General features: G+C 42.7%; 1 protein-coding gene across 1 annotated transcript; it reads left to right on the plus strand.

Moving 5' to 3' along the window:
- The first annotated feature begins 1 nt into the window (after window position 1).
- Endod1 (endonuclease domain containing 1) lies at window positions 2-27,282 on the plus strand. Its single transcript, XM_005338029.4, has 2 exons — window positions 2-438; window positions 26,045-27,282. Exons 1-2 carry the CDS (start codon window positions 139-141, stop codon window positions 27,245-27,247), a joined length of 1,503 nt encoding a protein of 500 aa, XP_005338086.2. The 5' UTR covers window positions 2-138; the 3' UTR covers window positions 27,248-27,282.
- The last annotated feature ends 229 nt before the right edge of the window (window positions 27,283-27,511 follow it).

The following is a 27,511-nucleotide window of genomic DNA, read 5'->3' on the forward strand; positions in this document are numbered from 1 at the left end:
CCGCCCTGTCCGTCTCTGCTGTGCGCAGCGCCGGGGTTTGGACTTCCCCTCCCAGCTCTGCTCGGCTGCGTCGCGCGCTCCCAGCCCAGCCCGCAGAGCCCGCTCCGCGGCCGCCCCGCCGCGCTCTCAGAGGCCGCCATGGGCACCGCGCGCTGGTTCGCGCTGGGCAGCCTCCTGGCCCTGGCGGGGCTGCTGGAAGGCCGGCTTGTGGGCGAGGAAGAAGCTGGTTTTGGCGAATGCGACAAATTTTTCTTTGCCGAGACCCCTCCTGCCGGGCTGGCTGCCGATTCCCACGTGAAGATCTGTCAGCGCTTCCAGGGCTCCGAGCGTTTTGCCACCCTATACAACACCCGCGATCGCATCCCAGTGTTCTCAGCATTCCGTTCCGCGCGTCCCGCGCCTGGCAGCGCGGAGCAGCGCTGGCTGGTGGAGCCGCAGGTAAGCGAGGTGGTTCCCGAGCCGGGCGGGGCGCCTGGGCCAGCCTCCAAGGGGGGCCTTTGTCGTACTGCCAGGGGCAGTGCCAGGAAAGGCAGTCCTTCACGCCTTTGATATCTTGGACCCCGGTTTCGGATCCACCCCATTGCGCTCACGTAGTTACAGCTAGCCTCACCCATGACGAAGCTACAATAAAAGCTGACGATCTTCGAGCCTTCATTAGAGCCGCAGGGGAGGGAGGTCCCCTGGGGAGGTGGTTCTCCTTACATGTCCGCTACAGACATCTGCAGTGTCTCCTTCGTTTCCTGAGTAGCGTGGAGTGTGAGACCAAGACCTAGGAGACCGTGCAGATCCGCGGGAAGCTTAGGAGGGCCACTCACAGGCCTGAGTTCATGTCATTGCTTCAGAATTCATTTGGGGTTGGGTGAGCATTTTCATACCCATTTTACAGAAGAGAAGATAGATGCTCAGGCCGGTGAAGAGTTTCTGATAACCTACCAGCTGGTAAGATCTGGCAGGTCTTGTGGTTAGACTGTCACTACCTTTTCTTCTAAGGAAAGCTTCTCCAAAGCCCATCCTACTGTAGAAATGCTTCCCTCTACACGCAACAGTGAGTACATTAGATCTGAAGTTGTATTGAATTAGAACAATAAAATAAAGGCATGAGTTTTTAGAAATGCCATGGAATAGTTACAAATGGTAGCGAAACATTGATTATCTCTAATGCTGGGAAGGAGAAACCAGTTTTTCCTGACTCTTTACATCTATATTATCAGACCACTTGGGAATCATGTAACCTTTCATGTGGTTCTGTCTGGTGATAGTGACCAAACATGCCAAGAGGCCCTTAGAGGCCCTCAGTACCTGCTGGCCTGTGCCTAACACATCCTGGTTCACCTCTGTCGGTTGGCTTCCTCTCCAGAACATTCAGTCCTGTTGGGCTTTGACCTCTCACCCCATCAGAGCTGCCAGGGGGAGAGTTGTCACATAGCCCTCAGTTCCTGATGGCCATAGCTGCCTAGTACCAGCTGAACAGCCAACTGGCTTTCAGATTCCTCATTCAGAGCCTTCGGGTTGAAATCTCATTCAGACGTTTCTAGAGCTGAGATATTGGCCAGGTCTCAAGCAATCTGCAATCTGGTTTCCTTACCTTCTCCATGTCCTTTCACCAATTTTATCTGAGGACCTATGAAATCAGGTATGTGAAAAAGACTGTGTACATTCTTAAGACATTTTAGTTTAAAATTAGTGTCCCCCACATATGCACTTAGAGCTCGAATACTATGTGACCTCCAGCTCCTTATTATGTACCGTGATTGTGGGCCTAGAAAGAAAATAGATGGCCTGATCCTTTCTTCTTGAGGATCTCTTGCAGATGCAATGTACACAGTAAGAAGTCATGGGAATGCATGCTGAACAAATATCAGTTAAATTCAAAATCATTTAGTAGGCACTTGCTGTATGCCAGACATTTAGTATACCAGAGAAACTCTAGATATATTCAATGTATGACTCCAGAACTCAAGGGCTTCCTAGTTTGTAGGTGGGTTTTTCTGCACAGAGAGGTGATGTAGCATCTGATTAGACACACAGTGTGGGATCAAATCCTATTTCCTCCCTCGAGTGGCTATAAACTGGGGCAAGTTAACTTGGAGATAATAACACTAGTTATTAGCAGTAGTTATGAGGATTAAATGATAAAGTTCTCAGGGAGGTGTCTAATACATAAGCATTAGATGTTACTGTGACATAAGCAAAAAGCCATAATTTAATAAAGGTAAACAAAGTCCTACTAGATTTAATCTGTCTTTAAAGTGATAGGGTGCAAAGCCTTGGAGTCAGGATGACATTTGTGCTATTCCTGGAAGGATAAGGTAAAGTTCAGAAGGGAGATGAGGAGGAATGCATTTTAAAACTGAGGAAACATGAGCAACATAGGCAGATTCAGGGCTTATTGGGAGTGGTTGGAACAGGTAAACCATAGAAGTGAGTAGGTTATTACACTGCACTCAGGTGCTCAGAATACAGGGAAATCATGGAAGGGAGGGGCCAGGTAGGAAGGAATTATCAAGGAAGGCTTAGGGAGGCAGAGCAGTTTATAAAGTATTTGAAGGAGTCATAAGGGACATGATATGGCAGAGAAGAAGTGGAGAGGACTGTCACAGAGGTAGTAGAGACCTTGGGTGTGGAAATGAGGATTGGGATTGGAAAGATGAAAGAGGATGCTGAAGGAGGGGAAATAGTTCCAGATGGCAGTTGAGAGATGAGATGTACAGTGGTTCTGAAAAGTACTGGAGACCAGAGTACCCACCCTGCTGGGGAGATCAGAATGGCCTGGGAGCTGAGAACTGCAGGATGCTTTTTCCTGCAAGATAAATAGGCTCCCTGTGCCATCCTCCACCCTGAGGTCATTCGGGCAGAGAGGGAGCAAAGAAGAGAGGGAAGGATGGCGATAAGGAGGTTCAGGAGGACTACAGAGCGCATTGCAGCAAACCTGAGACCTGCCTGTCAGCCAAGGTCCCCACTGCAGAGAGCAGCTCAGGGCTCAGTATGTACTTCTAGCTGCTTCCAAGCAATTTATAGTGCCAAGTTGCCTTGTTCCCAAATCATCTTCTTCTGAGGTCAGCATTACGAAGAGGCCCAGCAGACAGGGGAGGAAGAGGCAGGCAAAGGAGCCCAGTGCTGATGAGCCAGGCAGGGCTGCACCAACACTGGGATCCTCAGCAGCTTTCAAGCCCGGCCTACAGTTCTCCTTTGAAAAAAAAGCTTCTAAATCAAAGATCACAGAAAATTATTACTCGTGCTCAAAACCTTTAAGGTATTGGCTGCCTGACATCATCAGGACAAAGTTCAAACTGCAGAACGCCTTTACAAGGCCCTGCATAGCCTGGCTTCTGACTCTGGCTCCAGCCCTGTTTCTTACCACACCTCACCTTCACATTTATAGCAAGATGCCTGGAGCTCCTCTCCTAAGCCATGCTGTTGCCAGTCTGTTTCTTTGCTGCTGCTGATTCCCTTTGCCCTGAATGCTCTTTGTATACTTCCTCCATCCTGCCTTTACTTCCTCTCCCTGCTCCAATCTTTATGACTCTGCTATTGGGTCTCCTCATCCAGAAAGATTTCCTCACCTGTTGTGGATCCATCTCCTGAGTCAGGCCCAACTCTTCACTTCTCTTATAATTTCTCCAATTTTGAACTTATAGCATTTTATAATTAATTACCTGCTTATCTATCTGTCCTGGCAGCTGGAGCCGCGAAGGCTAAGAACTGCATTTTATTGCTTATTGTATTCCTAGTGCCTAGCACATAGAAAGCACTTAATAAGTGTTAAATAAAAGAATTTGTTTAGAATAAAGTAGTTAGGATAATCTATCAGGCAGCAGTGGTAAGATGTTCTGCTTGTCTTTTCTCAGCAAGGAGCTTCCTGTTTCAGAAACTTGTCCCTGTGACTGGCCAGCCACCCCTGTTACAGACATGTTCCATATGCAGAGCTGGAACAATCCTCAAAGGCCACCCCATCAGTCCTTGCTCTGACCTTTGGAGTGATCCCAAATGATTTGGATCTCTTCTCTGCATACCAGTCCTTTGGCATTGGATACAGGATCCCATGTCTGCTCACGCTGTAGAAGTTTAAAAAGAGACCTGAGGAACAGAAATTTAAAGAGAAACCAAAATAAATAAATAAATAAATAAAAACCACAGGCGCCTGTTGTGGTTTTATGTGGAATTTCACCTTTAATTTGAAAATATAGATAAGATGTGAAAGAGATAGGAGATGTATTCCCATCTGGCATGATGGAGATGGGCTGAAAGGTTTTCATTCTGGTCTCCAGGAACCTGAGACTTGGGATCTGATTAATGCATGGGACTTTAAACCATTCAGCTCAGCTCCTTTCCATGATGCCTTTCTTAAGTACATTCATGGCCAGAAAACAAAATATAAGGCCTTATCATTTTCTAAATATGAATGCTAGAAGGAATTGGCCTTATATTCAGTAATAACAGTGTGCATTTATTCAGTCTTACCAAAATACTGCAAGGTAGATGTGTGAGGTAGATAGGAAATTGGTGCAGAAAGCTAGTTGTGGTATCTAAGGTCATGCAGCTTGGATTTGAATGCATGGCTAATTGCTCTTAGGCCTCTGCTCTTTTTATACATCATGGGTATTCTCCGATTTCACAATGGATCCACTGCATTGGTGGTGTTAGGACTTTAATTATCATCTTTTAAATGAGAATCCTAATCTCAACTCCATTTCTGTTTCTCAGAAATCAAAGGTCAAATGGGAACACATATTTGAAAGCATAAACATTATTCAAGTTGCAGTGTTTCTAGAGTGAAGAGGATATTTTGATCAACTGAAAAAGCATTTTCCTAGAGAGCATAATAAGGTCATATTTCAAGTCTCAGTAAATGCATATAAAGTTTTCACAAGTTAGAATCTTGATTAAGTCCCTGATCTCTAATTTCCACCAATGGTTTCTTGCTTACACACCCTGAAACACTTAGAAACACTTTTTAATGAATTCTAAACCTCAGATCTCTTCATTACATCAGAGGACAGATACATAGAAGACATCACAACTTAAATTTCTGTGTAAGGAAGCAGTGAATAGGACAATACTGATTCTTACTTCCTATTCAGACACTTGATTCAGACTGCTGCTGTGCCATTACAGGCTATATGTGACCTTAAATTCTTTCATACCTGTTTTTCTAGTTGGTTTATTAAAGATAATAACAATGTTTACCTTATAGAGTGGTTGTGACAACTCAACAAGAATAACACATGTAAGCATAGTAGTTGGAATATAGTGAGGTCTTGATAAATATTAGTCTGAATACTTTTCAAAGATCTTACTCTGACAGATGGTAGGCATATACAGACAGATAAATAGACATGCACACAGAATGTTGGAGTAGATAGGTGACTGCTGCAATTCTACAAAATGCTCCTAAAATGCAAAACATTTATCTGTGTATCATCTCAGATGCTTGACCTATGTCCCTCATTCCTGTAAGTGCTCAGAAAATGCATGGTGAGAGATTTGATTAAGCAAAAGTTTGAATGAACAGATAGGTAGACAGAATTAGGTGATTAACAAACAAACAAACAGGGCTGTGGCAGTGACTCAGCGATAGTGCACTTGCCTGGCATGTGTGAGGCACTGGGTTTGATTCTCAGCACCACACATAGTTGTCTATCAACAACTAAAAAAAAAAAAAAAAAATATATATATATATATATAAAAGAAAAAACAGCAACAACCAGTTACCAGAGATATCTTCGCCCCCTTTGTCTCAAGCGATGAAGAGCGTGTTGTCATGAAACAGTGAGTAGTGGCGTTCTGGTCTATTATGCTGAGTCTGGGTAAGACTGGGAAGCACCTGGCTCTAGAGGATGGTTCAAAGTCACTCACTCACCCCTTGTTCTGTGATGCAGAGAACAGTCCCTCCTGCTGCCCTTCGTTGCTTTTTTTCCTCCTTTCTTGGCTTTGTCCTTTTTTTTTTTTTTTTTTTTGTCCTTTGTTGTCTTTGAATTTGGCGCTCCCATTTGTTTCACAGATCATGCTCAGGAGCAAGTTAAGGTTTTTGCCTCCTATTGGCAGAATGTTTTAGGGACATTTTGTTCGGAAAAAAGATCAGTGTTGATAATTCTCTATTCTTTGGGTTCAAACAAATTTTGACAATCCAGGAAAGGAAATATCATTTATTGATCCTTTACTATATGCAAACGTCTTACACAACCTGACTTATCTACATAATGACTTTAGGTATCATGATCCATGCTCTGTAGTTTAGGAATCTGAAGTTCTTGGAGGTTCAGTCGAGTATCCAAGGTCACCCAGCTGTTGGATGGCAGAGCCCAGACTGGAGCTTTGACCCATTGCAAAGGTTTTAGCTCTTTCTTCTTCATCATGCTTCTTTGCAGTTAAAATGCCTGAATCCAAACTGACGAACTGGATTTGTTCTTTTATTTTTATTTTCCTGAATTAATCCAGTTCTTGGGATGATTTATGACTTCATCCCTATATACTATTCTGAAAATCCCAGCTTCAGATTGCAGTTATCTTAGTTGCCTGTAGATTTTATTCTTTGGGTTTCTAATTTCTCTCTCTCTCTCTCTCTCTCTCTCTCTCTCTCTCTCTCTCTCTCTCTCAACTTTAAACTCTAAAAGTAAAAATATGAAAAAAAAAAACCACACACACACAAATCTTTCCACTTGCCAGTAGCTCTTATTTTTGGTAGTCTGGTCTTGTTCCTAGAATTTCTGTCCAAGAATACTGTTTTTTTATTTTCCTTCTCCACCATGCATTTCATATCCTTTGAGTGGTTACTTGCCCTTATATTCCACAAAACTTTACATCTATCATAGCAATATTGCATTGCCTGCTGGTATCTCTGTGGCTATAGAAATAAAAGAGAGAAACTGATTCATAGGCTGAACAAGAACAGAAGTACTGTTTAGTATTCCAGTCATGTTTTTGTTGACCCAGTGCCTGAAAGAAGTGTGACTCAATCAAAATAAGTCAAGTCAAGCTGAGAGCATTTTATATTTTTAATCAAAACTGAAAACGTGAGTACCTTTCATTTTGCAGAACAAACAGAAGACTGCATGCAGGTCCTTGTCTTGAGGTTTGATTGACCTTCAGTTAGCAGGGACAATCAGCAGCCTTAACAAAGCCCTGGGTTCTCTGTTGTTTATCTCATTTAGACAACAGATGTTTATTGAGCCTCTGCTGTGTGTCAGGCACTATACTTAGCAATGGGAATAGATCAGTGAACCAGACAAAAAATTACCTATTATCATGAGGTTTAGTAATTCATAGAGGATACAGATGACAAATAAACAAGTAAAAAACATACCTAGCATGTTGAATAGTTTTAAATGCTAAACAGAAAAATAAAGTAAGGAAAGCGGATACAAGCTATCAGGGCAAAGGTGAAGTTTAAAAATGTTTCCTGGGAAGATATCTTTGAGGAGGCAACTTTGTGATACGGATCTGAAAGAAGTGACAAAGCCAATCATGCAGATATCTGGGATAAGAACATTCAGGTAGAAGGAAGACTAAGTAAGGGCAAAGGCCCTGAAGTCTGTGTGATCCTTGTGTTTGAGGAAGAACTAAGAGGTCAATGTGGCTAGAGAATGATAAAAGAGAAGAGTGGCAGGAAATGAGGTCAGAAAGGTGGGAAGAGGGATGGCGGATCATTCAGGTCCTCCTAGGACAATTTGTAAGAAATTTGATTGCTCCTCTGTGAAACAGGAAGCCATTGTGCAAGGTTCTGAGCATAGGGTTTTGACCTGATCTAACTTAGATTGTAATAGAATCATTTTGGCTATGGTATTAAGAACAGACTTATGGGGTTGAGGACAGAAGTGGAGAGACCAGTTAGGGGATTCAGTAATCTGGCAAGAGACAGTGGTGGCTTGACCAAGGTGTAGCAATCTGTTTGGCAGGATGGTGACTCTGTAGTTCTGGATGTCTTTTGAAAGAACCAAGGATCTTTGAGGGGAGGTAAAGGGAGGTGTCACAGATGACTCAAGGGGTTGGGCTCACATAGCCAAAAGAATGGAATTTCTGTGAATAAGATGAGGCTTTATAAAGGAGGATCATAAAACTCCTTTGATCATAGAAGTAAGAACAAAATAGTGGTTACCAGAGGTTGGAAGGTGAGGAAATGGGGAACTGTCACTCACTGTGACAATGGACAAATAAGTTCTAGGTATCTATAGTACAGCACGTGCCTCTGGTTGACTGTGCTTGTGTTATACACTTCAGAATTTGTCAAGAGGGTAGTTCTCATGTTAAATGTACTGAATGCACACAAAAGAGGAAATGGAGGATAGACACAAGGAAACCTCGGGAGGTGTCTGTCACTTGATGGTGATGATGGTATCAGGGTGTTTGCATATGTCCAAAAAGCATCAAATTGTACAGATTAAATATGTACAGTTTTTATATATCAGTCATTCCTCAATAGAGCTTTAAGTGGAAGGAGAGTATAGTTTCAGACAGGCTAAATGTGAGACACCCTCAGGTATTAACTGGGGTTTCAGGTAAGAGACTTGAGCTCACTGTGTAGCAGAAATTTTTCTAGGATTTTTTTTCCTACGTGTAATTTCATGTAATGCTCATATCAACCATAGGAAATAGAGGGTATGGCTATCCTCCCTAGACAGAGGAGGCAAGTGAGGCATAGAGAGGTTAAGTTATTATTCCATGTTCACACAACTAAGAAGGGGTTGGGGTTTGAACAGGAGCTGTCTGATAACAGCATACCCTGAGTTGCCTCTGTTACCAAACCTATTAATGCATTGGGTTAATTCCTATTTAACTCTTAAATGAAAAGTTATTTTGAAAGTTCATCTGTTTATTTACTGCCAGGGCAGGTTCCCAGTGCCTCAGCCACATGCCACAGAACAACAGTGGTTCACAGACCCCATCCTTTGTGCCTGCAGGGTTGCAGATTCAATAAATATTGCATTGGACTAAGAGGCCTGCTGCCTGCTTGTGCAATCTTGTTCTCTTCTATCCACCTTGGGCACTTCCTATGATTTCTCCTATGCAGACATTTCCCTTAAGGCATAAGGCATCAGATTCAGGAAGGGGGAATAGATCATTTAAAAACTATGTTAGCTATGCTCTGTGAGCAACAGGTATTGTTCTCTAGTTTCAGAGAGAATGGCAGAGATGAAAGGGTGGGGATGCCGTGTTGTATCCACAAGGGTGTGGAGAGGCTATTAGGTTGGCCATGGGGTACAGGACTGAGGAGAGCCCAGCTCCTGACTGAATGCCCTCTGCCATGGGAGGTGGGTGCAGACCAACCACACCCTCCCGAGCTGTCCCTCTTCAGCAGAGGCACAGGACTCATCCACCCTTGAGCCTCAGTCTGTTCAGGAGCCCTTTGATGCCACCAGACAGGCTCCTCAGGGAAGTAAAACCACTGTGAAACTTTATGACCCAGTGATGCAGTGAGTTCTACTTTGGGACAACAGTAGAGGGACTTTGCTCCAACTCAGAAATCCTCCCACCCCCTGCCCCCGTGAAAGTGCCAACATTCTTTCTTCTTTTATGACTGCAGTAACCTAAGTCCTCCACCTTTGTAAGTTCTTACCTTTGTCCTTAATCCTGAAGACTTCAGCGCAGCTTGTCAAATAGGCCTTCCCCGTGTTTGTGAAATGACAGTCTGGTTTTTGGAAATCTGCTTGCCATTATCTTAATGTTAATAACAAGAAAAGGAATTGATCCAAATCAAATTTGTTGATTGAATGGACCAGGATGCATGATTAGAAGGACCACATAGGGAAACGGCCACAGTTTTGGAATGCAAAAAGCATGGAAAAAGAACAACAGAGTTCATGAAGTTCAACAGAGTTTATATGGCACCATGGTACCCACTATAACAGTGAACTCCTTTGAACATGTGGACTCTTTCGGATAGTTAATGACCTTACTTTCTGCACCTAAGTTGGTCCAAATTCACTTCTGTAATCTTTGCTCTCTCTACTCTCAAATCCAAGCTCCTCTCATCTCTTATCAAGTCTCTGCAAAGCCGCCTGCTGATGTAGCCTATCGCTCCTGGTTGTCCTCTGGCTGTTCTCCACTCTGAAGCTAGAGAAATCCTAACATCCATCTCCTTGCGTCTCCCGTGCCTCTGTGGAAACCCTTTAGAATGCCCTGTTTCTCTCCAGATAAAGACACGTCTCCTTATCATGGCCCCCAGAGTCTGCCCCCAGAATGATCCACCATTCCCTCTCCAGCTTTTTCTGGAGAAAAAGCTTGTCAGGCCTTTCACTCTGGCCACTGTGGCTTCTCTCTCTCTCTCTCTCTCTCTCTCTCTCTCTCTCTCTCTCTCTCTCTCTCTCTCTCTCTTTTTCTTTTTTAAATGTCCATGTTCCCTCCCATCACAGGGCCTTTGTACCTGCTGGGTTTTGTTTGTTTGTAGCTTTTCATGCTATTCCCACCTAGGTCAACTGCCCCTAATACTCTGCAGTAGCACCTAACACTTTGCCTGTATGTTGCAATTACGTATCTATTTCTGTAGCTAATTGCGTGTCAATTGAATAGACTCATAACTTCCATCAAGATAGGGCCAGGACTCTCATTGCTCATCATTGAATCCTCCTTATCTAACAGGGCATGGCAAACTTTTTCTGTAAATGCCAAATAGCAAACATTTTAGGCTTTGCAGGCTATTTAATCTTCTGCAACTATTCAGCTATGCTGTTTTAGCACAAAAACAGCCACAGTCAACATAAGAAAAAAACTTTACGTATGAAAAAGAGGTGGTAGGTTGGATTTGGCTCATGAGCTTTCATTTGCCAACTAGCTACATAATAGTGCTTAGAATGTAAATAACAGTCAACAAGTATTGAATGTTGTTGGACACTTGGCAAATGTGCACTTAATAGTAGAAGTGACATTTGAAAGCTAAACAGTAATCCTGTTTCTATTATAACCTTAGATGTTGAACTGTGGACAATTTTCAACTAAACTTTTTATTATAGTGGTGGTGGTTGTTATTTATGATATTTATATTTTTATGATTATGAAAGTAACATCCTCATGGTAAAAATATTTTTGAACATTTTAAAGTATATGAAAGATCCCACTTCTCACAGATAGCCAGTCTTCAGTGTGTGTGTGTATATATAAAACATTCCAGAAATTTTCATCCCACCTACCTAAAGACACATGTACTATTTCATACTCTTTATTCTAGTTATCAAAGTCTGTGAGACCACAATAAGCCAACTCCTCAAACAGTTGTCAACTCATGGACTTGGAGAGGGTGGGGACCCTATTAATGGATGGGTTTGCACATAAATAATTTATTTCATTAAGCATTTTAATTTAGAAATAGAAGACCTGGGGACTTTGAATGAAAAGTCTACTTCATCACATTTTTCTTCCAAGAATATGTCATATATAACTTACAGTTGGCTCAAAACGATGCAGCCCTCTTTCTCCTTTCTGTGTTATTGCAGAGAGAGGCATTATCCTTTTCCTCTTATAAAGAGAACTCAGATACCCAGGGAATCACTGGTCTGTCCAAAGTCACAAGGCCAGTAAGTGGTAGAGTTGACAGATCTCTACATCTCTAAACTGGTGTTCTGTACTAAACCAGATTGCTAGGGAGCCCAATTCACTATCTGTGGCATGGGGCTAGTAAATTGTCCCTATCCTAGAGAGACTCGAGGAAGATTCAGTGAGGCAGTGTGTGCAGAGATCACTCTACACTGTGTGAAGCACTCAATTGTAACGTTAACTTTAATGAACAAAGAAGTAACCTTCTCTTCCCACACCATGTGTGCCTTAGACACAACCAGGATGCGTGTGCCAAACTCCCAGGGCTGACCCATAGACATTGCTGAAGTGCCCTTAGTTTCACATACTCCTGTTCTCTCGTCACCTTGATAATGACTGGTTTAAGCCTTTTCTGTGGAATCAGCTGCTCTGCATGATCCTGTTATTGTTATCCATTGAACTCTTCTCTTTTGGAAATTTTGGTAGAAATTCCTTCTCTGTTCCCTGGGATGTCTTGCTGATCTGCTTCCAGACTTCTGGCACCAAGACAACTTGTCTCTTCATTTATTCGCCAGTTTTAATCCTGTTATCTAGAAGGTTCCATTGCCTCGTAGTCCCTTGTCCCAGTTCTCTCAGGGGCTTACTGGGTTCTGATAAGAATAGGGCTCCCATATTTCAGGCTTCTTGATACATGAATCATGCATGTACCCAAGCCAATCAGGTGAAGGGCAGGGCTGTCTTAAGATAGCCCTGTAAAATTTACAGGCACGGGAAAAGAGATGGTTCTCAAAGGAAGCAGAGCCAGAAAACTTCTAGAAAAAAAAAAAATGGTCACAGAGTGTTCCGGGTCCTGTGCCCACTCTCCTTCTGTCTCTTTTCTTTTAAACAGCTCTGCTTTCCCACATGTCAGCCTTGCTGCCAACTCTGAGCTGTCTTTGGAGTCTGTGCACCCTTCACTGACTGTTGTTCATCTCTGAGTTTCTTAGAGAAAAGCCAGGCTGATGGTAGCTGACCAATTGAGTGGCCATTGCTTGTGACTGGCATGGAGGTGGGTAGGAGGGGTCATGTGTCTTCAGAGATCAAGTCAGAAAAACTCCACTGCCGATGTGATTTCTCTGGCTGGGAGAGTTGGGACCATGGAAAAGATTTCAATGAGCTTATGTCAGCCAGGATCCTGGCTAGAGAAGCAGATGGAACTCAAATAGTTTAAAAAATGGAACTGAATGAAGAAACTATTTAGAGAGAACTGAAAGAGCCAGCAAGGTATGGTCAAGTGCCTAGGGACTAGCACTGGCGGGAAGCTGTGAGGGGTGGAGTTTGGTGAGAACTGTGGCAGCAGAGAAACCACACAGCCAGGCAGGGAAGGGATGAGCAAGACTCTCTCTCTTTTCCTACCTTTAAGAGAATTCAGATGATACAGTTCTGGAAGTCAGCCTCCGAGTACTAAGAGCAAGGCTGAGGAGTCTGGATCTTGAAAGCAAAAGAGACAGTGCAGTGGAACCGCGAGCCTGGAGCTCATCTGAACACCCAGGGGAGGATTTAGGTAGCAGAGAAGAAATGTGGAAGGCACCCCCAGCCAGTGGTGGCAGAACCACTGCACAGAGGGAACCAGGAGTGTTGGCATTCCACCCACAGAAGTGGCATGACAGGCAGCTGGGAATGACCTGTTTTGATTGAATATAAAAGAAGGTTTGAGAGATGAGGTTGAAGGAATTTGGGGGAAGGGTCATGAATGTACCAGTTTATCATTAACTGGGACTATTACTATAGGATACTGTTAAAGATGTTAGAATTCAAAAGAGTATAAATAGCACAGATGGACTTTTCAGTCCATGTATGAATAAGGCAGGAAATCCATATTTATACTTTTTTTTTTTTTTTTGGTACTGGGAATTGAACTTGGGGCACTCAACCACTGAGCCACATCCCCATCCCTATTTTGTGTTTTATTTAGCGACAGGGTCTCTCTCACTGAGTTGCTTTAGCTCCTCGCTGTTGCTGAGGCTGGCTTTGAACTCATGAGCCTCCTGCCTCAGCCTCCCGAGTGACTGAGATTACAGGAGTGTGCCGCTTTGCCCAGCTTATACAAATTATATGATCAAATTATTAGCTAATCTAATAGGTGGATGATCCATATGGCCTACAGTATTTTTCTCCTTCCTGTGGCATTATTGTCACAGCCCTTGCAGTCTGTGGATACTGCTCAGCCAGGGCACTCCCCAGGATGATTACAACTTTTGTTTTTCATTGTGGGGCTCATGGATCCCCAACCCCTCATCAGTGCCACCTAGGGTAGAGGTTAGAATGCATATTAGATTAAACCCCCAGGTCTGCTATACATATCTCTGTTGTGACGTACAAGAATCTGCATGTTTAACAAGGGCCAGCATTCTTCTGATACAAATTGAATTTTGATTATCATTGATTTAAGGAGACCTTGCTAATTTTCTGTAGTGGCTGTCAAGGAGCGACTTATCCCATCAAAGAGCAATAAATGGGAATCTGACAAAGGCCTAGCCCAGTGGCTTCTAATTTGGAATCATATCAGAACCACCTGGGTAACTTGAAAACCATCCTGGTGGGGCTCTTTTTATTATTTATTACTCTGATTTAAGAGGCTTGGGTGAGCCTGACGGTATTTTTAAAGCTTCCAGGTAGCTTTAATGTGCAGCCAGGCATAAGAACCTTTGGTCTTGTCTGAACTCAGAAGGTGGAAAAAATTAGAAATGGAGACTTCTCAATTTAACTGACTTTTGTAAATTCTGTTCCACCTAGTAAATACTGAGAATAATTGCTCTGGAAAAGAAAGCAGAATCCAGAGTGGAAAACAGGCTTCTTGTGAGTAATGAGGAAGGAAACCCAAGAGGACCAGGATGATGTAACCTGAGAAGGTTCTGCCCTCTGGAAAGGTCTTAAAGGAGTAAGGCCTTTTCCTAGGCTGCACTGGAAACTCACTGTGAAAGGAGCAGCCAGAGGAGTCCCCCTGGAGGGGAGTCTCTTTTCCCTGGTGTCCCCCTTTGGCCTACCCTCAGGGATTTCTTGGTGAATTTTATTGCCAAATTAGAGTTGGTGCATTAAAAAAAAAAAAAGAATTTTTTATTTTAATATTTCAAATTTTCAAGAAAAAGAAAAGTCTGAGATGGAAGTGGATACCCTTCCTCTGTCTACATCCGCACAGTTCACCCACTGGGTTCCCCTGGATGTGCACCCCTCAGGCCAGCACTGAAAAGGCTTCATTCTTCCCAAAGCAGGAAGGTGTGTGTGGCCTGGGAGCCCAGAGGAAGGTGATTCACTGGGAGGAAGGTGGAGACACCAGCCCGAAGTCCTTAGTGCCAATCCTTAGAGCCAGAGGGCCAGTCAGGAAATGAAAAGCTCTGCATTTCTGTATCCTAAAAAAAAGGTGGTGGGGGGATCAGTATCCTTCTAATTTGTCTATAATTTGTCTAAAGCTGTTTCTGTTCCCAAGAGGATAAAGAATATTTTAGATGCCAAGAAGATGACTTTTTTTTTTTCTTAAATGGGTGGGTCAGGATATGCTTTCCTGAGAGCTGCAAGGCCTCCTGGTTTATTCCTCCTCCAGTGTCTTAATCAGCTGTGCTGATTTTTTGTGTTTTTTTTTTTTTTCTTAAAAGCAGCTCTTTCCCTAGCTGGGTTGAGTATTTTCCATGGTGAGAAGGTTCTCCTGGGACTTCCCCAGATCTCAGGCCTAGTTTGTTATACCATGTGACCTCAGAGGATCTTTATGCCCCCATCCATCTCTGATAAGATTATCTGATGTTCTGATCATCCACTTTACTCAGGGTTCCTTGGAAGGAGGGGTTCTCAGGTCTATCCAATGATGCAGAGGTGATAGCATCTCTTATATCTCTGTGCATCCACACACACCATAATTCACACAGAAACAAAATTGGAACATCCATTGTTCAGTTCATCTGAGATGAACAGTTTATCTTCTTGAAAAATAAAATAACCCCCAAAGGAAACAGCCTCTTTGTCCCCCACAGAGTTCGTTAGATAGGGGCTCACTTGGTCTTCTCCTGACCACAGGATCTTGTCTGACTCATCCCCTGCATGTGCTTATCTAGTCTCAGCTTAAAATTCTCCAGGGGAAGGAAACTCCACCCTCTCCATGGTGACTCATTGCCCAATTTAATAACTGCTTTGATGATCCTTCATCAAGACCACCTTTTCCATGTGGTAGATCATGGGGCAGAAGTAGAGTCTTGTCTGCAAATTGGAGGAAATCCTGTGTGCATCAGAAGATTGTTGTGGAAGTCCAGTGAGATCATCTTTTAACAAATGCCAGTTACTTCCTAATGTGCAGGGCCATCTTGCCAGGTGTAGGAGCAGAACAAACTGACACTAGTCCTTGAATTCAGTGGGACAGACAGATGGATAAACGTATGCAGTGACAGACCACCATGGCCTTTGTCTTTGGTAGTCATCCTTCTGACATTGCCCACTCACTTGCATCCTGTGCTCCTGGGCTCTGTCTGCACTCATGCCAGCTGCCTACCACCCACAGGGTTATGCCTGGCCCCTCCTCCTGCTGATGCACTTCTCCTTCTTCCCAACCTTCTCCCCTTCCTTTTCCTCTGAACCCGTCTTGCTCTTCAGCTGCACCTGCTCAGTCCCTTCACATCAGAAGTGCTATTAGTTATTACCTGAAACTCTCGGCCCCTGTCCACCTAGGTCTGGAGCCTCAATCTGTTTGCTTTGACAAAGTTCCCATATTGCATACCCACCACAGCACCTAGACCAGTTCTTCCTCTGCCACTATCTCGGAGCTACAAATCATTTCAGGGGCACAAAAAGTACAAAAGCTGAAGCCTTGGCCTGGGCAGAGCTGGCCCTGCCCCACCAGTCTCTGCTGACTTCCCCAGAGCCTCTTTTCTTCTCAGCAGCCCTTCTTGCCTCTAAATTTCCTGGCACAGTGACCTCAGGAGGCTCAAAATCTTCCCTAATCTCCCTGTGCTCAGGCCCCCTGGCTGCCATGGCAGATGCTGACCACCATATCCTGAGGAATTTGCCAATACCAGCCCTTCACTTACCCTTTACTCCTCCCATGGTCTCAGAATAGAGTCCACTCAGCCTACACTGGCCCCTTTCAATGTGTTCCCCATATACTTGTCCTTATTCTCCGCTCCTCTTATTCCATTATTGCCTTTATGATCATCATCTTCCAAGAGCCTACATCATGCAGAGCTTGTTAGGAGGACAGAAAAATACAAGAGATGATCCCAACCCTTGAGGAGGCTTCAGTATGTAAAAATACAAGGAGCAAACCCACGGGAGCTCACTCTAGCACACTCATTTCCCCACTCTCTGATAGCTCTTTTCTCTTGACTGTCAAGCCCCCTATTGTACGTGTGTGTGTGTGTGTGTGTGTGTGTGTGTGTGTGTGTGTTCTTTAAAGCTGACCTTAGTAGCACATTGAGAGTTTCTCTCCCCTCTCTTCCCCCAAGTCGTCCTAGCCCTCTGTAGAACTTTCTTGTGTTTGGGACATTCTGTCATCCTCTGCCTATTCCCAGGGCTACACTTATTTTGTTTCCCCATGGTACAGTCACCTGACTGATCTTGGAGATCTTGGCTGGGACTCCTAACTCCTCAGAGGAGCTCCCTTTTATCTGTCATGTCTCTGAAGTATGTCAAAGAATATGCTTCTGAAGGTGGTGTGATTCTAGCCTTAGAGGAGCTAGAAAGAGTGGGCGGAAAGAAGAGAGGAGTGGAGCAGGCTGGTGAGCCGCGTTGGTGCTGACAAGCCCCAAATCTCCATCTTTGTGCTTCTGAGGATCATTATCAAAAAGTAACTCCTTTCCCTCCTCAGAGACAAACTCCCCATGGCAAATCTACACTGTGTGACTCTGGCTCATGAGGTTTGTATGGATTTTGCAGCCCAGCAATCTTTGGGGACAACACTCTACTTCATGCTCCCTGCTCCTCCAGTTCATTGCCCTCTAATGATTCTAGAGCCTCAAGAATCAGCTTTAAGATGCTCCTTTGTGCACAGAGTCAAGTAACCTCAATCTCCCAATGGCCCTTTCATTTGTCCCTGCAAAACCTTGTCTCTCAAGCCACATTTCTGTTGATCTCCTGCCCTTATCCAAGACTTCCCAAACAAGAGGTCCACTCTGTAGCCTCCTTTTGCCAAAATCCACTCACTTCTACCTGCTGAGCCCTGCCAATACTGATCCCTAGTCATCCAAGTCGTGGCCTTTATTTCCATCCTTCTGTTGCCCCACTGTGGGAGGTGGCACACAGTATTGATCAGGCTCTGGTCAAAGTGTTCTCCTGTCTTTACTTCTGACATGACACCAGGTTACTATCCTCACAGCTCCATCCTGCCTCTTCTTGTCTTCTCTTGGTGGCCACATGTGGTTCTCAGTTTATTCCTTGGCTGGTGCTGCTACAGGCATACAGTTAGAAGCTTTAGAATCAGACAAGTGAGGCTTGAGTCTTGGCTTTTCCATGTACTTTTTGGATGACTTCATTGCTGTCCCCTTATCTGACTTATCTGAGTTTCTCTTTTCCCATGTGTGAAAAGCACATGGTCATAATGTCTACCTTCTGGATTATGTGAAGAGTAAATGGGATGCAACAATATTTTCCGAATTTTTGTTCAGTTGTTTCCAATTAAACCTTGCACTTTTCCTACTGTGAATCCTATTTTCTCAGGCTGCTTGTTCCTGCCTCTAAGCCTTTGTGTAGAAATCCTACTAAACTGTTACTGACCTTTTGATTTCAGTAGATCTATCAAAGTCTAGCACATCCTCCAAGTCTTCCTTCCTTCAGGTTTTTTTTTCTTCCCAAGAAGTCTTCTCATAATATAATCATTATGTCCTTCCTTCCACTGAAATTATATTCTTTTTTCCCCTATCATTTATTTAGTGTTGGATATAATCTTTATTATGCTGTTGTTTTTCTCTTGAATTTCTATTTAACTTTGTATCTGTATCTTCTTTCCATAAATAAATGTGACACTCTTGATATGAAGATGTATTTGTAGGAATATAAAACATTAGCTATTGGGTTTACTTTTTTAAATTAATTTTTTATTTATATATGACAGCAGAATGCATTACAATTCTTACTGCACATATAGAGCACAGTTTTTCATATCTCCGGTTGTATACAAAGTATATTCACACCAATTTGTGTCTTCATACATGTACTTTGGATAATAATGTCCATCACATTCCACCACCATTTCTAACCTCATGCCCCCTCTCTTCCCCCCCTTTCTTCTCCCCTATTTAGAGTTCCTCTATTCCTCCCATGCTCCTTCTCCCTAGTTCACACTCTGATCCCACCACATACTAACTGTGTGACCTTGGGCAAGTTATTTAATCTTGATGACCCTTAGTTTCCTCACCTATCAAAAGGCGATACTAAAAACACATAGTTGTTATGTTTAGATGTTGTTATGTTATGTTTAGATGAGGGAATGAGTTAGCTCAGTCACTTTCTAATTCAATACATGTAAAGCTCTTAGCATAGTATTTGGCAGATAGAAGTCATTAATGTTGGCTTTTATTATCATTACCAATTCCAATGCTTCTTTCTATAGTGCTAGGCACATATAATATAGGCTTAATAAATATTGATGACTATTTCCCCTCCAGTATTCCTTTTCAAATTTCAATCCCATTTGTTAAATATTACATTTATATTATCCCCCAAATTGAATGTCTCCCTTCATTTAATTCTGAAACAAAAAAGAAACCCCATGGGGTTAAATAGTTTTTACTATTTGGTATAAGAAAACAGACTAGCTTGTTTACAGAAGCAATGTTTTTCTTGGTACTAAATTTGAAAAGGAATTTATTATAAGATTATTTATGGAGCATGAGGCTGGTGGAATGGGGACAGCGCATTCTTCTAAAACCTACTTAACATGTTGAGATTAGAAAAAAAATTTCCATTAAATACAGCAACTCTATCAAATTACATCAGCAGCCCAGAGGGACTGGGTCACCGAGAGGTGGATCAGACAGAGAGAGCTTTGTATGTTCCCCTACCTCCAGAGGTTCCACTGGGAAGCCAAAGAGTTAAGATTGCAAAAGGACAGGTATAATCTAGAAATTGTAATCTGAAATTACTTCTTACATCATAGGTCTATTTTTGTCTTTATGGAGCAGAGTTGTCAGTAATTTACTGTAATTGCAATAACCAGATCATTAAACTATGACTGTAGAAAGCATAGAAAAAAATACATCTGTCCTTTCAGTGACAGTAGCAAAGAATATACTTGACTGTTTTTGTCAAGTACTATTCCCATTAAATATCAAGTCTCCATACCTTAGAGAGGTATTTTAGTCACATGCACACACGGGCATCCCTCAGAAAACAAGAGCTTATCAACATGTACTCGGTTGCTTTGTAGAAAGTAGTGAGTATGTTAATGATGGGGAGCTGGCTTACTAATTTTATTTAGATTTTTTTTTCACATGATTCTTTAACATAGGCATTAGCGTGGTAGGACAGAATGGAAACTTAAGCAGTTGAAGAGCTGACAAGCTGTAGTTTTGCATGCTGAAACACAGCAGCTCTCCTTACTGACATTTAACTATAGAGGCTAGCAGCTGCTAACAGGTAACTATAACAGATAACTGCAGTGGCAGAAGCAGGAAACAATGTAGCAGGGACAGAACACCTTTAGGCTTACTGCAGTAAAAGTCTCTAAGCTGTATGAAGTAAGAGACCCTAGGTTTGTTGACAAGCATATACCCATGTAACAAATGTAGAGTGCACCTCTAATAGAATTGCACCAACTCCTTTGCCTTGATGTACCCCAAACTTGCTTAGTTATAAAAGTAAAAGCCTTGCTGTCCTCGGGACTCAGAATTTGGGAATTATTCCTCTGGGCCATGGCGCCATTAATATTGTTGCTTCCAGATCTTGGTGCCCCAACCCTTATTTCCTGCTACATTAGAATATCAGTCATCTTGGCATCAGAAGAAAGTTTTGTCGTATGTTAAAACACTGGCTGTAAACCAGAGAGCAGTTTAGCTTTAACGGGCATTTCTCTCAATGGAGATTAGTTAGTAGGATATTTAAAGGTCCTGGGATTTAATATCATTTTATAAGTGATGTGGAAAAGTGGCTTCATAATGTAGTGTCCAATTTTGGTGGATGATTCCATGTTACAAAATGTAAAATCAATGGACATAAATTCCAAGAAAACAGAAAAGCATCATGAACAGATGAAAGAGTTATAAGTAGTAGATAATGCAGATGAGTTAGCAGGAAAACAGAATCAAATTGTTTATAGACTGGCCATTGTGGCTTATGGCAGGTCTGGGAGTCCCTGTACCCTACCCTTGGTGAAGGACTTCAGCCTATAACATTCTTGGCACTATCAGTAAAGGTGCTGAGAAGTGCTGCTCTGCTTATTCTAAACACTTATCCTGAGGTAGTCTACAAACAGAAAGAAAGAGAGAGATTTAAGCAAAGTAGATAAATTTGGGGATAATAAATCTACAGTGAATTTAAAGGCATTCTTTAGGAGACACTTAAGTCTGGGACAATGGATAAGACATGTGGCCTAACAGATGTGGAATTCTTTTTCTCCCACTGAAAACACACAGAAATTCTGGATAAAATATATTATTTTAAAAAATTAAATTCCTACTTAAGCAATTCCTTCTTGATGCCATAAATATAAGAAATAGAGAGCCAAAGTTATGCGTGGGAAATCACAAAGATATTAGGAACTAGGTCTCTGATATGCCTGGGGACAGAAGTCAAAGCCACATACCACGTGCATGACATGGAACTGGAGCTGGGTTCACGGGTGGAGCTGGGAGCTGGGAAGGTGCTGCAGCACTGGTGAACCAGGCAGGAAAACTCGACTCACAGGTTGTTATAGAAGGCAGCTACCTACACCATGTCATGAGTGTACACATGGCACCCTCCAGACCTAAGCCTAAAGCCAGCACCTTCCCTTTGTGTAGGTTCAAATTTGCACTGCCTTCTCCATGTGGAAACCCTGAACTGGGAAGATAACTCAGAGTCAACTGCAATAAGTAATCTTATTGTCCCACCCACCCACCACCAACAGAACACCCTGGGCCTCTTGTGAAGTCAAGTCCAGCAACAAAAACTGCAGAGCACTTGTAAATACCCACCACCTTGAAGTTAGTCAGTTGGTTAGAAGCAACAAAATAAACTGAAAAAAAAAAAAAAAACCACAACAAATAAATAGAAAATATTGTAAGGGACTTTAAAATAATTGTGTCTAAACTAATGAAATGTTAAAAAGAATTAGATAGAAATAGTTTGAAATAGAAATTCTAGACAAGAAAAATATTATTGAAATGGGAAAAAATCTACATAAACAGGTCAAAAAGACTAAACATAGGGAGGAGAATATAGTTCAGTTGGGAGAGTGCTTGCCTTGCATACACAAGGCCCTGGGTTCAATCCCTAACATCATACACACACAAAAAAAGACTAGGCATAGCTAAAGAGAGCCAGTGAATTGGAAGCCAGATCTGAGGAACTCACCTAGAATGCATTATGGAGAGATAATGAGATTAAAATGGGAAAAAGAGGATACAACACAGAAAGGATAGAAGGTTCTCCAAAGAGAGAATAGAAGGCTTATAAAAGATCAGCATATCTTCTTATAAAACATTGCTGTCATTTTTGTCAGAGATGTAATACTGGATTAGATAAACCTTGGGAAATCTCCCTAGTTTTTAGTTTGTGTTTTAATTTTGTAGTGATATACACATTAATTTGCCCACTTCAGTGTGTTGCACTAGGGCCATGAGCAGACAAGCCAAGTCTACAGTGTGGCCACCGCCGGGGTTCCCAATGGAGGAGCAGCCTTATGCAGACCACCAGAGTTCTTTCCCCAACACCCAACACAGGGCTGATGGACAGAGGTGGGCACTGGACTCAAAGACAGCCTGTTTGTCATGGCCTGGTATGAAAAGAAGAGCTGAGGAAATCGGACTCTTGTCTTTTTTAGCATTTAAGTAGGAAATTAAGTAACAGAAGAGGCTAAAATGGAAGGTTAACGATATGTCAAGTGGCTAGAGAGTGCACAGTGGTCCCCGTGCAAGCTCGGATTATGAAGGAACAGCGATCAAGTGTAAGAAGCAGCCCTGGAGAAGAGAAGAGCTGTGCAGGAAGAAATAGGGGGCGAATCCAGGTGGGAGGGAAAGAGGACGGCTGACAGGTCAAGTGTGACTGTCTCTCAAAGGCAGGCAGTAGTATCTGATTAGTCTCAACCACACACCTTCTGCCCAAATTCTCTTGCACTGCCTGGAATCCATTTCTATTTCCAGCAGTAGAGGTACACCACAATGCCTGGGTCTTTGTGGACCCTGTTATTTAAACTTTTCTTGGGTTTCTGTGCCTTTTATCCTTCTAATGAACCCATCATTATAGGGAGAAACTATAAGGAGTCTTTGTTCCTTGAAAATAGAAGGTCTTAAGGAACACCAACCAGAGTCCGTTAAGCTATACAATTTATCTGGGTCACCTTGGTTACATAGAGTCCCTTTCCTGTTTAATTCACCCTGTGGAGTGGGAGTGGAGGAGATTGTGGTGGGGCTGATTTTCTGATTTTTCCTCAGAAAGTCTACTGTGCCCGGATGCTTGCTCTTCTGTGTTACCTTTGCTGGTGTGAAGAAGGAAAGGGCAACTGTCAAGGGAGGTGCTAACAGGAACAGTGCCTACTTCTAGAGAGAAGATGGAATTGCAGACAGTGTGGCCATTTTTCCCTACTTTCTGATAGAGGAAACTGTAGAGCTATGTCCATGAAGATGATGGGAAATGGTATGGCTTTAGAGACACATGCTTAAGGCAGAACCCCAGTTCAAATCCTAATCCTGCTGATCATTATTGGATGACTAAAAAGTTACTTAATTTTTCTGTGTCTTAGTTTCCTCATCTAAAAAGTTAGTTCAAAACACCTTCTGTATATTATATTAAAAATATTTAAGGTATAATTCAAAGAATATTAGTCTCCAACACCTCCCACATTAGTATGTAGGTAGACTATCCAGGCATTCTGTTTCTACTTTTGACATGATATTATCGTCAAATCTAGGGTTTGTAACAATATAGTGATCATGGATATGGGGTTCTGAAAAAGTCAGAGGGAAGGGGAGGGAAGATGTGCTTTCTACCTCCAACATGTCCAGTACATATAGTTTCATTAATTATTCATAGGAAGGGCTGCTCAGAGGAGCACACAGGGCCCAGTGTGGAATTGGGCCCTGACCTTCCCAGGCACCTGGGCAAGAGTCTTAACCTGGTTGCTGGGTGCATGACTGCAGAAGAAATCTGTAGCCCCATGAACCCAAGTGAACTGAGAGAATGTAGAAAGTACCCAGCTCAGCCTCCTCTGACTGTAGCAACCCAGAGATCATGTTCTGCAGTTTGGGAGTCAACCCAGTATCCCAGTTTCTGCCTAAGAACAGGATACTACATGCCTGCCAGCCTTCCTCCCCCCACCCATTTTTCTTCCCTTTTCTATTTTTCCCTTTTCTCCTCTTGCCTCCCTCACTTTGCTTCTTTTCCTTTCCTCATCCAAGAATCCCTGTCTTTGCTGTGGTCCCAGCAACTATTCAACTATTCTGCCAACTTTCTTGTGGGCACCATTTCACTAGTGGGTGGCCCTTGTGATGAAGGCACTTTGGCAATGCTGCCTCTGCTCTGTCACAGGGCGCCAATTCAGAAACCATCTCCAGAGTTCCCCTAGAACAGCTGAAGACATTACACCAGGCTAAATACAGACAGAATGCCCCAGTAACCATCTTATACCCAAGGCCCCATGGATCTTAACTCTGCCATATCTTGATCTCATGATTTAGGAATGAAGTGAATATTTCCTTGGGGTATATCTTTCAGTTGGACAGAGATAGGAGATTTGCAAAATGAATGAGTTTCTTATCTCTGTCTTACAGGGGAGGTGGTGGGAGTGGAGAGCGTCTAGGATCCTTGCTCCATCTAAGAATGGGGGAAGAGTGGAGTGAGTGAGTAGCTCAACCTGTGGGTTATTCCATTAGGCTTCAGCAGATATTCCTGTTTCAAGACAAATCACTCATCCATTGCCCTCCCTACCCCTACATGAGCATGCATGAGAGGGAGGGCCTGCACCTGCCACTGCAGAGATGGAAAAATGTGAGGTTGTGCTGTGCCCAGATGGGAGGTACAACACAATTCCTGTGGCTTTGATTACACTGGGGGGTTGTATGATGGATTTAGCGAGTGACACCAGTACTAGGGAGTCAATTCCCTAGGAACCTGTGCATTACATTATTTTAATTAGTTTAATTGTTTGTTGATTTACTTTTAAAATTACATATATTATAAATAATTTATGGTTTGATGTAGGTAGGGGAAGTACAGAGAGGGAAACAAGAACATCAAGAGGAAACAAACAAAAAAAACAACAACATCATTTGCATCCCCAAGAAGCAAACAACCACTGTTGGCTTCTTGTGTCTGCTTCCAAAGATTATTGTTGCATATTTTTGGCTTTTTTAAAAAAAATTATGATCATTGAATTTTATATTTTGCATTTTGCTTTCAACATCATAGCATATATTTTCCTACCACTGTGAATTTACCATAATTATAAATGCTTTTTAATGGATTTGAGATATTTGTTTGATGAATATAACATTATTTATTTAACTTGTCTTGTTTTTGCAAATGTGGATTTGTTCCTGCTATTTTAAATACTGCAATGATGAGCATCTCAAGGCCTGAACATGAATAAGAATAGGCCTTGAGCTGGATACTGTGTGTGTTAGGCCTTGAGCTGGATTCTATGGAAACTGTACAGAGCCCCTGGTGTCAAGTAATTTACAGTCTAATTTGGGAAATAAAAATATAGTCCTTGGTTAATCCTGATCTCAAACAGCAGTCAGTCTAATTTGAATTTGAGCTTTGTCTGATATCTAATAACTGACGACAAATTATGTTTTCCTCCCATTTGGTTTAAATGGTCTGATTAGAGCAGTTGTTTTTATACATCCTAAAATCGTAAGTATTTGTGAGGAACCTGTGCATTAAATTGCAGGCAGCACTGACATAATTCTTGAGTGCATTTCTGATTTTTATGGGCCTATTGAGATCTATTCTCCTCTTTTTTTGTTTTTAAAATTACTTTGAATCTCATGGGGAAATATTCCAAAAAAGAACTATGAAATTCCTAAAAGTTGAGGAGATTCAAAAAGAATGCCATGGGCTGGCTTGTAACTTAGTAGTAGAGCATGTGCTAATGTGTATAAGACTCTGGGTTCATTCCTAGGGGGGGGGAAAAAGATGCCACAGCTTTGTGTGTTTATGTGTGTGAGGGCATGGAGCTGCAGATCAGGGATGGGGAGACATACAAGGAGTAAAATAGAAAACAACCTTTTTGAAGGATGCTTTCAAATTCCAGGATTGTGAAATACTAGAATGCAATGTATGTATATCTGAGCACCAAGTCTTTCCAAACTCAGCTTTAGAAATGTTAGAGTAATAGGGACTTCCCCAGAGTCTTAGTGGAATGATCCAACTGTGTACCCTCTGCTCTGGATGGGGATGCATCTCAGCATCTGTTTTCTTCTTGCAGATCGATGACCCCCACAGCAGCCTTGAGGAAGTGATGAATGAGGCCGAGGCCATCACCTCTGTGAACAATCTGGGAAGCAAGCAAGCCTTGAATACAGATTACCTTGATTCTGTTTATCAAAGAGGACAGCTGTACCCCTTCACCCTCAGCAGTGATCTCCAGATGGCCACATTCACTCTCACAAATTCAGTTCCCATGACCCAGTCCTTCCAAGAACGATGGTACATGAATCTCAACAGCCTGGTGGACCAGGCCTTAGTCCCGCACTGTGGCAACGGGGAGGACCTGTATATCATCACAGGTGCAGTGCCCTCAGGCAGCAAAGTTAAAGACAAAGTGACTATCCCTGAGTTTGTCTGGCTGGCAGCCTGCTGTGCTGCCCCTGGAGGAGGCTGGGCCATGGGCTTTGTCAAGCATACCAGGGACAGTGACATCATCGAAGATGTGATGGTGAAAGACCTCGAGAAACTGCTTCCATTTAACCCTCAGCTTTTCCAGAACAACTGTGGTGGGACTGAGCAAGACACAGAGAAAATGAAAAAGATCCTCGAAATGGTTAATCAAGTCCAGGATGAGGAGCGAATGGTGCAATCTCAAGAAAGCTCTAGTCCCCTCCCCAGCACCAAGAGCAAGAGGTCTGCCCTGCTGCCTCCAGAGACACCTGAGGGAAGTCGTAGCTTTTTGGGAAAACTCATAGGTTTCATTGCTACCCCAATCATAATGTTTTTCCAATTAATTTATTATCTTGTGGTGGAAATCCTGAAGAACACTGTCTATTTCCTGTGGTGTGTTACCAAGCAGGTGGTTGATGGCATAGAAAGTTGCCTTTACAGCCTGGGCTCGGCTATCATCTCATACTTCTTGGCTATTGGAGAAGAGTTGGTGAGCATACCCTGGAAGGTGCTCAAGGTCCTGGTCAAGGTCGTAAGAGCCATTCTTCGGATCCTTTGTTGTCTGCTGAAGACCGTTTGCCGTGTTCTGAGCATCCCTCTCCGAGTCCTTGTGGATGTAGCCACTTTCCCTGTGTACACTGTGGGTGCACTTCCAGTCGTGTGCAAGGACATTGCCATGGGAATTGGTGGCACTATCGCTCTGCTGTTTGAGACTGCATTTGGCACTATGGGTGGCCTATTTCAGGTTGTTTTTAGTGTTTTCAAGCGAATTGGCTACAAGGTTACTTTTGACAATTCTGGGGAGTTATAGAATTCAAAAAATAAATAGTATCTAGTCAGAGTGAATTTGATCTTTTTTTTTTAATAGAGAAAGCTGGAATATTTTGTTTTTACAATGGGTTTCTATCACTGTTAATTGTCATTATATTTTGGCTCTTGATGAGGGTGTTCAACTATTTTTGCAAAGAAATATGATGCAATTTAGATGACCCAAGAGAAATGCTCAGGGTGGGGTTAGGTATGGGAATCTGCAGTGTATCTCTAGAGATATGTGAAACTTCCAAGCCATTAATAA

The sequence above is a fragment of the Ictidomys tridecemlineatus genome, chromosome 4, assembly GCF_052094955.1.
Source record: "Ictidomys tridecemlineatus isolate mIctTri1 chromosome 4, mIctTri1.hap1, whole genome shotgun sequence".
In the NCBI taxonomy this organism is placed as follows: domain Eukaryota; kingdom Metazoa; phylum Chordata; class Mammalia; order Rodentia; family Sciuridae; genus Ictidomys; species Ictidomys tridecemlineatus.